The sequence below is a fragment of the Erpetoichthys calabaricus genome, chromosome 1 (genome assembly GCF_900747795.2).
Source record: "Erpetoichthys calabaricus chromosome 1, fErpCal1.3, whole genome shotgun sequence".
NCBI lineage: Eukaryota > Metazoa > Chordata > Cladistia > Polypteriformes > Polypteridae > Erpetoichthys > Erpetoichthys calabaricus.
In genome coordinates this window covers 113,893,313-113,906,349 of record NC_041394.2, presented here as the reverse complement: position 1 = coordinate 113,906,349, position 13,037 = coordinate 113,893,313, and the positions used below count along the sequence as shown (strand labels likewise).

The window sequence follows — 13,037 nt, the reverse complement described above, 5'->3', positions numbered from 1 at the left end:
TATGTTGATTTAAGTATCAATCTTAATGTTAAACAAAAGCATTTGATACATAGTGTTGTATGTACTTTTATTTTTCTTGTTCACCCTGACTCTAATTTCTTGTTCACTTGTAAGTGCTGAAATCAGAGAATTATATTTGGTCCTACCCAAATTTTACATTTGATTACCTGAGCCTTCATAAGAAAACAGCTGAAGAACCTCAAGTTGAGTATACACTGTGTTACACCATTACACCAGCATGCCTATTCAGAGGAACAGTAACACAGATGTGTGCAGAAGCAAAACTGTACAATATTTAGCTTATTTATTTCAGCTGTCCCCCACCTCTCCATTTTAGCCCAAAGGTACAATTATGGCTGCATCAAATCATTTTTTTATTGAATCATGAATACATTCTAGCTATCATACAGAACACAGTGGTATAGAGTGGATTCAGGGGGGCTTTTCAGATTAACACAATTAGGTTTATTTAAAATGTTATGGCTCTATTTCTTTGCATTTCTTTATGCAAGCTATTACAATTTTAAGCACAGACTTCTGCAGTACTAAATTCATCTTTGTTATTTTCACATATACTGTATGTGAAGAAATTCCTGTTAATCTATTATAATCTACTACTAATACTGTAATTTAGTTAATATAATTGACAGGGATTTTGTTGCTTTCTAATCTAACTATTATTGTAAGTGCATATGCTTAGTCTACTTTTAAGTATGCCATAAAACACAGTGTAAGGAGTACATAAAAAGAAAGTGAGACAATATGATAGGTTAGTAGTAGACATGATATGCAATTTCCTTACTTTTTTCAGTGGGTTTTCCTTTAGAATTCTTCATGTTCAATATATTAAAATATACATTTGGAATGGTGCTAATTAACTCTGGAGTCAGTCCACGTCCTTCTAAAACTCTAAGAACTTCACCAGACAGAAAGTCATGAGATTTGCTACAATTGCTGTGTGGTTTGCCTTGAAGGAACTGCTCACACATGTGAAGACGGGTGCAGGATCCATCCTCGGAGCAGGTACCATTTCCTCTGTTGTAAGAAAAGCACACCTAAAGAGTAAAAAAAAAAGGTTGCAGAAACATTCTTTAATGCAGCGTAATTCCTTCCATTAAAATTACAATTAAAAAAAATAGGATAAAAATCTCCAAAGTTATTCTGTGCATTTAATATCTGGTGAATGACACATGCAGACGATAAACTAGCTCTCACTTCTTTACAGCTAAAACAAAGTGTGACAATAATCAAAACATATTTTGCAAATTCTTTTTAATAGTAAGTACTAGGGGTGGGCGGTATGACCAAAATTCTATATCGCGGTATTTTTCTAAATTATCCCGGTTTCACGGTATTTGACGGTATTTTTTCCCATGCATGAGTAGATGTTAACCTCATTTTCCACTGCATTAGACTGGCTAAGAATAACCTATTCCACTGTCAAGAGCATTGCACATTGTACAAAAAAAACATTTTAATGTGCACACAAGTATTAATACAGCATGGCATGGCCCCATAAAGTGCTAGTTTTCAAGGGGGTGGCACTAATGAAGAGAAGGAATCACACTGCATGACAGATGCAGTCAAAATATAGAACCTTTTTATTGAACAAATTTTGCAAAAACTTAAACTATAATTTTGACAACATATTTTCAACCATCCAAAGAGGCAGTTAGACTTAGTAAAATATCCAGACGTGCTTGTCAAAAGTTGTATTGCACTGAACATGTCTTAGAAAAGGAATAAATAGTAAATATTTTTTGTAAAACAACTACATTTTCTGTTAATGTTAACAATCTCTGTCTACTGACATGTTAAAGTGACTTTTTAAACAACTTTACCATCATTAAACTGCATAATATTTAAGCTAATAAATAATGACAATAAAATAAATAATAGTATTATTACTGATAGTTGTACTATTACTTCAAGGCATCAAGCCCAGGTGCATTACACAGTATTCACCAAATTAAAATAAAATAAAACAAGTGCAATCTTGGTGATGACATCTTTACCAACTGAACCATCATTTAGGCAAACTGCATTAATATGGACCTTGCTTCAAGCTAAGCTATATGCATAAATAATAAAACTAAAACTTTCATTTATAATGCTATTTGTGGTATAGCCCTACAGAATCGCATTAGGACCACGGTGAAGAAAAAAAATACGGACATAGGGAAGAAAAAAAACAAACTATATGTCGAGAATAAAGTCGACATTTCCACTTTATTCTCGCCGTTTATGTCGAGATTAAAGTCGACATTTCCACTTTATTCTCATAGTTTACTTTATAATTAAAGTAGAATGTCGTAAACTAAACTTCATCCTAAAATCATTGTTTAATTTACTAGATTTTCTCAAACCCCATCATAAGTTAATGTAGCACATTAAATGGTTTGTGTTAAGTGTTCCCCGACCCAGTTGTTAATCACTACGCTTCTTAAACTGACTTCTCCCGCACTAAGAGGAGACAGTGATCACCGCACAGAATCTATTCACTTCATGATATTCCTGCTCTCTGAAAATTTACAATGCTAAGATAAATACTTGATATCATTTTCAGGATAAAATGCATTAAAGCAGGTATTAAACATGCACGGTAGTGAGGCGGTAGTGCTGCTCCCTCGCAGTAAGTGTATGTTCAGTGTAGAGAACTTTATGGCAGGTGTGACAAGGCTCCAAAAAACTGGATGTATGAATGGGTATCGCACAGGTTTAACTTAAATATTGTGTAAATGTTGGGTTTGTTATCTGGTGGTCGGAGACACGAACACAGAATTCAATGGTTGTTCTTCTGAGCAGGCTTTCTTTATTGCACGCGTGCGGTCTCTATCTGATGTACCAAAACCCCAATTCCTATCCTTCCTTTTTCTTTCTCCACATAACCAATCACCACACGATAAACGTCTTTGTGAAATTAAAACTAGTTATAAACTTAGCCCACGGAGTGTTCAGAACTTTAAAAATATCTTCGTTATACATGTTTAATTATGCCATCCATTCAGGGTGGCGCCCATCCCTGAACAAGTCGCCAGCACATCGCAGGGTGAATACGAGCAGTACATACACTAGCAGGGTCAATATAGCATAACAAAACCCCACATTCTACATGACTTTGAAAGGAAACTGAAGCACGCCGAGTAAACCCACCACAAAAACATGCAAATGCAAGGCAGGGTACACCCGGGACCCCATTGCTGCGAGGCAGCAGTGCAACCTCCACACCGCGGTGCCCCCACATGATTAATACATGCTTTAATGCATTTCACCATGAAAATTATATCAAGTATTTATCTTAGCATTCTAAATGTTCAGAGAGCAGGAATATCATGAAGTGAATGTGCTGTGAGGCAGCAGTGCAACCTCCACACCGCGGTGCCCCCACATGATTAATACATGCTTTAATGCATTTCACCATGAAAATTATATCAAGTATTTATCTTAGCATTCTAAATGTTCAGAGAGCAAGAATATCATGAAGTGAATGTATTCTGTGCGGCAATCGCTGCCGGCGCCTCCTCTTAGTGCAAGAGGAAGTCAGTTTAAGAAGATCGGGGAACACTTAACACAAAGCATTTAATGTGCTATATAACTTATGATGGGATTTGAGAAAATCTAGTAAATTAAATATTCATTTTACGATGAAGTTTAGTTTACGATGTTCTACTTTAATGACAATGTACGAGAATAAAGTCAACATGTCGACTTTAATCTTGACATAAATGGCGAGAATAAAGTAGAAATGTCGAGAATAAAGTCAACATGTCGTCACACTATTACACAGTACCCAGGTATATTACACTGTATTGAAAACAAATAAAACAAGTACAGCTTGGCTTGCAGTATTATCCAGTAGTATAGAAACCGTCATCTGACCTTTTAAAACCAAAGTATCTCCAGACAACGGACGTGACTCCTTTTTTTCGGCAGAAGTTCTTCTGTGTCATCATGTTCAACTTTATCGTCAGCTACAGCTTCAGTTTCGGAATGTTCTCTGTCCATTTTCACCGCGCAATACCTACACTACCACACCTATTTAGCAGTGTAGCAGTGAAAAAGAGCCCCCGTGCAACAAATCTGTGTTTAGCGATGTAGCAGTGAAAAAGGTCCCCACTTGAACAGTTTCTCGCTGCGCCACGTTCCGAATGTCGTTTAGGCAATTTAAACCGGTGTTGCGGTATAAGAAAAATCTATATCATAACAAAAATAAAAAACGGTTTTCGGTATGAACCGGTATACTGCCCAGCACTAGTAAGTACTGACTCGTAGTCCAAAAGGCAACTTTGTAAAGCCTGGAAGTAAAGCAAGAAGCTGCACATTTCAAGGCCCATGCATTCTTTTTTGCTTGCCAAAACATAACATAATATACACTTAGTTCTTCTGATATACCGTAAACACTTTGTATAACTAAAAAAACACAGAAAAAACAATTAAGAAAAACAATTTGAAAACAATTAAGTTAATAAAAAATGGAGTTACATAGTGTCACGAAACACCGTTTCGGTCAGTGTCTGCTAGCAATTCATAGTCGGACGGCGCTCAAGGTACCCCAAAACCCAGATAAAATACAAAGTCTCTTGAAAGCAAAGTCACCAATGTTTATTGTGAAAAAAAAATGATAAACCAGTATTTGTGGGTAAGATAAAGGGCAAAATCCACAACAACAACAGAAAAACAATAATAAAATGTAACAATCCAGCAGAACAAAACAGTCGCATCCAACGAACAGGACGAATTCACTAAATTATTGAAAAAATTCATGCATAGTAATTATAGGCAAGGGCTCATAAAATGCACATAGTCCAAAGTTGCCAAAAAAAAAAATGGTAGAAAGAAAAAGGTTGAATAACTGGTCCAATGGCTCTGTAGCAGCCAAAACCTCTCTCTCCCCAAGTGCTGAAGCTTTCCCCAAAATCTAGGAGACTCGCTGGCTTAAAAAGGTTGGAAAAACACCTTTAATAGACAACTTTGAGCATGGGGGGAAAAAATTAACCTTTGGAATACACAGAATAGAGACACCCATCCCCAACACTCACCTCCTTATCCTCACTTTATTCCTACATATACACCATCTTACATACATCTCACACATCCCTGGGGATTACATCTAAATTCTTAAACAACATGAATGAATGGAGTAAAACTATTACCATCCCTGTACTGCGATTACTCTCCCCCTTTCCCGTTTCATTCTTCCTGACTGTTGCAAAATCAGCTGCTTGCCGGCATTTAGCAGCATAAAGGGAGTATGCAGCCACGCGCGCATGTAGAATGAAAACTGCCCGTCAACTGACCACTAACGCGGCTGTCCACTTCAGAAGAGGACTCCGCCAAGCCGGTACGTGAAGGGATTATCTGAATTTTAAAAAAATCTGATATTTACCGGAATGATGCACTAACATTAAGTGTCTTATGGGGAATCTTTCAGCACTGCACCTGTCAACTCTTTACTGTACTTTATTTGGTTAAATAGTGGCTGCTGATGGTTCTTCCGGCTCCCTGCACCTACAAAAGACTCGGTGACGGTCCTACTACTGTCACACATAGTAATGCTTCTTACTCTTATTTATGAATTAATAGTACAGCAGCCCGTTAAAACTTTGACCAGTCTTAAAATAAAGTACAGTAATCCCTCACTATATCGCGCTTCGCCTTTCGCGGCTTCACTCCATCGCGGATTTTATATGTAAGCATATTTAAATATATATCGCGGATTTTTCGCTGCTTCGCGGGTTTCTGCGGACAATGGGTCTTTTAATTTCTGGTACATGCTTCCTCAGTTGGTTTGCCCAGTTGATTTCATACAAGGGACGCTATTGGTAGATGGCTGAGAAGCTACCCAACTTACTTTCTCTCTCTCTCTCTCTCTTGCGCTGACGTAGGGGGGTGTGAGCAGGGGGGCTGTTCGCACACCTAGACGATACGGACGCTCGTCTAAAAATGCTGAAAGATTATCTTCACGTTTGCTATCTTTTGTGCAGCTGCTTCCTGAAACGACATGCTGAACGGTGCTTCGCATACTTAAAAGCACGAAGGGCACGTATTGATTTTTTTATCTGTCTCTCTCTATCTCTCTCTCTCTCTGCTCCTGACGGAGGGGGTGTGAGCTGCCGCCTTCAACAGCTTTGTGCCGTGGTGCTTCGCATACTTAAAAGCCAAACAGCACTATTGATTTGTTTGCTCCTTTGAAGAGGAAGATATATTTGCATTCTTTTAATTGTGAGACTGAACTGTCATCTCTGTCTTGTCATGGAGCACAGTTTAAATTTTTGAAAAAGAGACAAATGTTTGTTTGCAGTGTTTGAATAACGTTCCTGTCTCTCTACAACCTCCTGTGTTTCTGCGCAAATCTGTGACCCAAGCATGACAATATAAAAATAATCATATAAACATATGGTTTCTACTTCACGGATTTTCTTATTTCGCGGGTGGCTCTGGAACGCAACCCCCGCGATGGAGGAGGGATTACTGTAATACAAAACTTTTACAAGTATAATAAACTAATGAGTCTGCAGCAGAGCTACGTAAAATATAAAATATAGGATATATAAATATCCTACATTTCCCATCACCCCCGGCAGTATGACGCTATTGGGAAGATTCGGAAGGTGTAGGGGTTGCTGAGATTAATTAAATTAATTAATTAATTAATTAAAGATTAAATCAGGCATGCTCTTTAAAAAGGGGACAAAAAGACATAGAGGGGATCACAATTATCTGTCAGTTTTGTTTCTACTTATTACACACGCTACTGAATTACGAACTACTACTACCACCTTGGATTATAGTTTTATCTAGATGTATGTGCTGTCTTGTGCATGCTTGTTGGTATGGACTCATCTATTTTAAGTAGCACTGCTACAGCTAATATTCTGAAAGTACAAAATGGTAAAAAGATATTACTATAAGTGACAGCAATGATTATATAAAGAATGGCATACCTGTGTATTTTCATGATTACTTCAGTGTGCTAATCCAACAACCAAACCAAATGTATTTCTAGGACTTAAATTGTAATTTTTATTACTGTGTGTGTGTGGTTTACAAACATCTAATGACCATTTCTGATATTTCAAAATTAAAAGTAAATGGTGTTCAACTCAATTCAGTAAATCTTAGTTTATTATAACCAGCACAGTAAAGACTATGCCTAGAATCATAACATGTTAACAATATCTGAGTTTTGCCATGTAAGTGTCAGAGCTGAAACAAACATGAAAAAGAAATATTGAACTCCTCTATCCTACAATCCAATACATTTTATTGTTTCACAGAATTTTTTGACAACAATTAGTCATATGCTTTACCCTTCTGCATGGTTGCAGATCACTTGCCTTCTTGCTTGCAAAATATTTTATTTTTCACATATGGCCACATTTCTAATTAATACTAAGTATTACATGTTGTGCATTTGCCAGCCAACTCTGTCTTACTTCCTTCATCATAATCCTCTTGAACACTCACTTATTCACTTTGTTTGGGTATTAGGATTAGAATGAGTGAAGAGTGTGGTGATAAAAGCTGCTTTTAATTTTGACAATATGGAAAATACAAAGGCAGTGCCAGGATTAGCAATTATGGAACAACAATGCAGAAAAAATAGGTTCAAAAGAACAAGTCAAAGTTTTCGTAAAAAACACATGTCACAAGCCAGAAACACTAAGTAAATAAAAAAACAAGCAAAAAGCTACAAGGCTAGGATGTAACGTAATTGTCATGCGTTCCTGAAAATATACAACTCTGCAACTTCTGTTGTAATTGGGAGGTGGGGGACAAAAGAGGTACTCTACTCTGGAGTATGACACTATTATTAAGTGTGATTCTTGATTATAAATTATTCAGGCAACACATATCTTTCTTCTACTGCTGAAAACGTAGACATACACATCATCAATTAAAAAATATAAAGAGTCAGAAGTTGCTTGTTAGCATTAAGGAAGAAAGTACAGTTTTCCAAAAGTGATATACTACCGGTGGGAGCAAAGTCGGTTCATTCTGAAGGAGTAACTGACAGAGCTCTTTCTGGTTCAAATCTTGTAGACCATTGTCTCTCAGGACTTTGGAATTATTTTCTGAATGAAGATCATGACAAAACCGACATCCATTTCTGCAATAAATACAATGTTTAATTTTAACACCAAAAAACAAAAAGTTTCAGGTTGTCATTCCATATATTTTCAGTAAAATGTACAGTATATAAGAGACATATGTACATATTAACAAGAAAAATAATAAAATTGCATGCAACTTTGAACTAAGAACATACAAGTTAACAAATGATAAATTGCAAAATTACATAACTGGCAGATGTAGTCTAAAATAAGACAGTTTTATAGAAAGTACAGTACTATTTCTTCATTATTTGTTAATAGTTACCTGGCTCCACCTGGGAAATTTCCTAAGATATTGGCCATCAGTTAATCAAGTGTATCACTAAGTGATTTTCTGCACACAGTAAGTGTAGTTTTTTTTTTTTTTTTTTAAACCAAGGGCTAATATTATTGGCAAGCAATGTGTTGTAGTAGTTAAAGCTTCGGACCCAGGACTTCGAACCCTGAGGCTGTGGGTTCAAGTCCCGCTACTGACATTATGTGACCATGAGCAAGTCACTTCAAATGCCTGTGCTGCAACTGAAAAAATAAAAGAAAGGTAACCAATTATATCTCAAATATTGTAAGATGCCTTAGATAATGGCCACAGTCAAATAATAAATAAGAATATTAGGTCACTAGGTCTGGTTACTCTTGATCATGCTATACACAACTGTCCAAGAGTAGAACATTCCTGGATTAAATTAATTCCTGCTTTCTTCTGCTTTTGCTAGTGACTTGGCTTTTGTTGACGGTCATTGCAAAACACAGTTTTAGAAGAAAGTGTATTCTTTTGAATTGGAACAGCTAATCAGTATGAATAACATCCGAGTATACTGTACATTTTTATTAGATGCTTACAATTTCCATTTGTTTATTCTGTTTAATCAAGTACAGCATTTCTTTTTGTGTTTTTTGTCAGAGGAATGTTATACAAAACAAGACACTCACCATTAATGATATGTAACAGGTACAACTGGAGGTTTTGAAAATACTATTAGCCCAAAATGTGCACAAGGCAAATAAATGTTTGCAGGCCTAAACCTAATCTTTACTAACATGAGGGACCCTCTTAATGGTCAGAGTGTGGCAAATTGTAATGCAGCCCTATACACTGATCAGTGGCTGTGGTCAACTAAAGCTAATTGCTGAGGTCTTGATTAGATCTGAAAGCAAAATTTAAAAATACAATACTAATGCAGTATTTCAGTTCATTTTTGATAAAATATTTTTTCTGTACATTGGAAAATGCATCAGCATGATATAGTAGAATCCTTTAAAAATAATCTATTTGCTAAAATATTCTTTTCCAAGGTGGTGTTTACATTGTGATAGAACATGGTGCGTTATGCACACGTGTACAATAAAACAATATACAATATAGACGTTGTTGTAAAAAGTTGCAAGTAACCCTCCACCCTGGATATAAACTTGGCTACCAGAAAACATACTTGGACTACCAGGTTTACAATAGTGGTAGTCCAGCAGATGACCTTATGCATTTAAAATTTGTCCACTCCTGTGCCTTATGCAATTCAGGTTCACAGGCCACTACATAAACTGCTACAAATGTTTAAAGTTAATTGTGCCAATATCTGAATGAAAAACTTGAAACATTTTTAAAAACCTTTACAGGTAATTTATACAGTAAATACATTTTATATTTGATGTTAATTTTTTTAGATTTATCATCACATGATACACGTATCTCATTTTAAATTACAATGCATTGTTTCAAAATGATCAGTTTTTTTTTATTATTATTATTTTTAAATTAGCTGTAGAGCCATGGGTGTTTTACTGTGGAAAGGTCCTAGCATTTGTGTGGTTTCATCTGTTGTAGCCTCTGGTTTTCTCTGTAAGCTCAGAGGATTGCTTTCCTGTGGGTATGGAGTACTGTAGTAGTATTAGCAGTAGCACTGTCACGTGTGTACAGAGCACAGTGAAATTCTCATAGTACTTGCATGTCTGAGCAACATGCAATAAACAACAAATCAGTTTATCAAATATTCAGTTATGTGGGTTTGGAAGGGATTTGGGGGAAACTGTGAGGAAAAACTCCAGTGTAGTTAGGAAACCTAACTACTGTATAAATCAGTGAAAGGCAACCTTTTTCGAGTTGCGGCGCACTAAGTCCAAACATTTTCTTTCGCGGTACACCTGAGGGACTGCCCATAAATAAAGTCGTGACGACACAATCTATGGACAATCGCCAATAAAACCAGTTCATTTTACAAGTTTGAAAGACATTTTATTAATAAAGGAATCAAAGGATAAATCTTAAATTTAATTAATGTGAACGTTGAGATTGTTTTTCAGCACATATGAGATTGATGCGAGGATCAATTTCCGAAAGACAGACGCGCATTTCCTTGTCGATCATTTGAAGTCTCTCGCGTTTCTTAGACTTCATTTCCGTATCCGTACAGTGAGCGAGATCTTCTAGCAACGAGACTTTTTAAGTCTCACGAGATGTGTGGTGTTGATATTATAATGAATGGTGAACAGCGAAAATTTTAACTTGCATTCAAAATAAATACATTCGTTCATTCAACAATCTGATTAACCGTTACCTGTTTTTCCAACATAAAATATATTTTTTAAACATCAGACATTATCTTTTTAATCAACCAAAAGTTCAAAAACACTAGCAATTTTAAATATTTTACAAAAGTTTTCGCGGCGGACCGGTTGCCCGACAGTGGTATAAATGGAGTCTGTGCATCAGTATCACAGAATGCACTGCCATAAATAAACGTATCACGTCTTATCACAATTATGTAAATGGCACCAGACCAGGTCTTAATCTTAAAATGTATTATTATCACCACAAAAGCTCTACCGACACTAACCTAACTGTCGGTTAATATACGTGTGATGTGTGCTCTAACATTCAAAATATAAACTATGATAACCCTACCTACAGCCTGTGGCTTGCATTTTTTCTGGAGCAACAATGGCAGACAGACTGGCTAGCTATAGTAAAGAGTGGCAAGATATAGTGTGTTTAAAGATAATTGTAACAAGCCATCTATCCATACCTAACCACTGAAGTCCTGAATCATAATTTTTGTCTATCCCAGAATTTTCAGGCACATGGAAGGCGAAACACCTAGATGCTGTGTACCAGTCCTCATAATCCCATTCAATCATATGTTCTTATAACTAATTTCTGTGTACTAATGGACTCAATTTCATTGAATTGTTTATTGAATTCTGTGAATTCTGACAGCATATTGTGGCTGAACTAAACTTTAATTTTCAATGTTATGAAGATGCCCAGGGTTGGATTTAAAATCCAAACCCCTATGGAGTCAGAAATTCATAATTTATGCTTCTTAGGTTTACTTCTTTCTTCAGTTTTTTCAGCAAGACTCGATTTTACAATTTTTGATCTAAAAAAAAAGTTGCCCTTTTTCTAATACCTTGTGACTAGAAGACAGATTAAATAGATACTACGAATTTGCTTCCCATTTCCGGTACAGTACTGGTTGATTTTGTTATGGATCTGCGCTACTACAACACAAACAGATATAAATAGGTGAAACAGCCCTTCCTCGGGGGCTTGCCCTTCCCTTCACTGGTTATCCTAACCAAGACATCATCAGAACCTCTAGTATATTTGTATCTAATATTCTTATGTCGCGAAAATACAAATATTACTCATAACTGCCAATTTATTATGTAGTGAAAATAAAGTGCATTCGTCTATTTTAGAGCAAAGAGTGCACCTCTGGGCCGGTGTCGTCATTTTACGTTCGATTAACAAAATACCCTGATTTTATTGCTATGCACTTAAATGTTATTAGACTGTATGAGTAACAGTATAAAAATCACGAGTATGTTCTCCATTCATTTAAGATGTTTTTAAGTTTGAAAAGCGATTAAACCTATACGTCACGCTAACCTCATTCAGTTTTTGCTGTCTACGCCATACTGCAACATAAAATTTAATTTTGTAGCATTAAGTTCAAATACGACATTTGTCGGAAATTACTTTTATATAGGTCATGTCGAACGTGCCTCCATAAAACAGGCACTCGATGACATTATACAAGGTATCATTTCTTAAGGTGAGCCCACGGAAGGGGCACTTACTTTCTTCGGCTGAACCTGCAGTCCCCGAACAAGTAGAATTTACACAGGTGTAAGCCAGAGCAGCCCTGACAGCCTTGGGCTTTGCACAGTTTCACCAAAGTCTTCGCTATGATCCTTCTGGTGTCGTCGGCAGCTGTCACTACGGCGAACTTCTGGCGGTTTGCGAGAGTCCTCTCGAGCTCCGCATCACCGCCGATGTTGACCAGCAGTTCGTCGTATCTCATCGCTCCATTATTTGCACACAGAAGTTTAGTGACAGCCGCAGCAGTCATGATACCATCTGATCGATCACGAAGAAAACAACAAGATCTTGAGCCCTTTCCTTCCGTAGAATACCTAGAAGATTTGGAAGAAACGAAACCGAAAGGTGCACAGGCCTTGCCAGTCGCCCGTGGGCTGCTGGGTAGTCTCTCCTCTTTAATGAAAGCGACTTTTACTGTATAAGGAAAACAAATTCCAAATGTACATAGCGCACAGTGCATTCGAGATTAAAAAGCCATCTGTTCATTCTGTCATCTGCATGGTACTGGTGTAATGGTGAGGAGCAGCGGGCACAACTCCAGGTTATCACAATCAAGTTAGAAAAAAACCTCAAACAAACGAGTTACATAGTATGTTGCTTACTTTTAAAGCAGAAGTTCGTTTATAATATGATATGTGACATTTGTTATGTATTGCAAAAATAAAAATGTAAAAAATAGTTTTGAATGCAGAAATACATTCCACTGAAATCGCTTTATTTTTACCAAAATCATAGACACTAATCCACATCTTCAAGATCAGATCCTATGAGCCTGCAGATTGTCACTCCAGACACTTTCATTAGTCACTACTGATGAAACATTT

General features: G+C 36.6%; 1 protein-coding gene across 2 annotated transcripts in view; it reads right to left on the bottom strand.

Moving 5' to 3' along the window:
* LOC114654679 (protein mono-ADP-ribosyltransferase PARP12-like) overlaps positions 1-12,708 on the bottom strand; it is a 76,321-nt gene extending 63,613 nt beyond the window's left edge. The window contains exons 1-3 of one of the 2 annotated variants that reach the window (XM_028805388.2): positions 12,192-12,708; positions 7,975-8,110; positions 803-1,055 (exon numbers count right to left, since the gene is read on the bottom strand). In XM_028805388.2, coding sequence (XP_028661221.1) covers positions 803-1,055; positions 7,975-8,110; positions 12,192-12,673 — 871 coding nt within the window. In that variant the 5' untranslated portion in view covers positions 12,674-12,708. The remainder of the gene's footprint in view (positions 1-802; positions 1,056-7,974; positions 8,111-12,191) is intronic. The other variant, XM_028805380.2, reaches the window with a different exon arrangement.
* Positions 12,709-13,037: the final 329 nt, after the last annotated feature.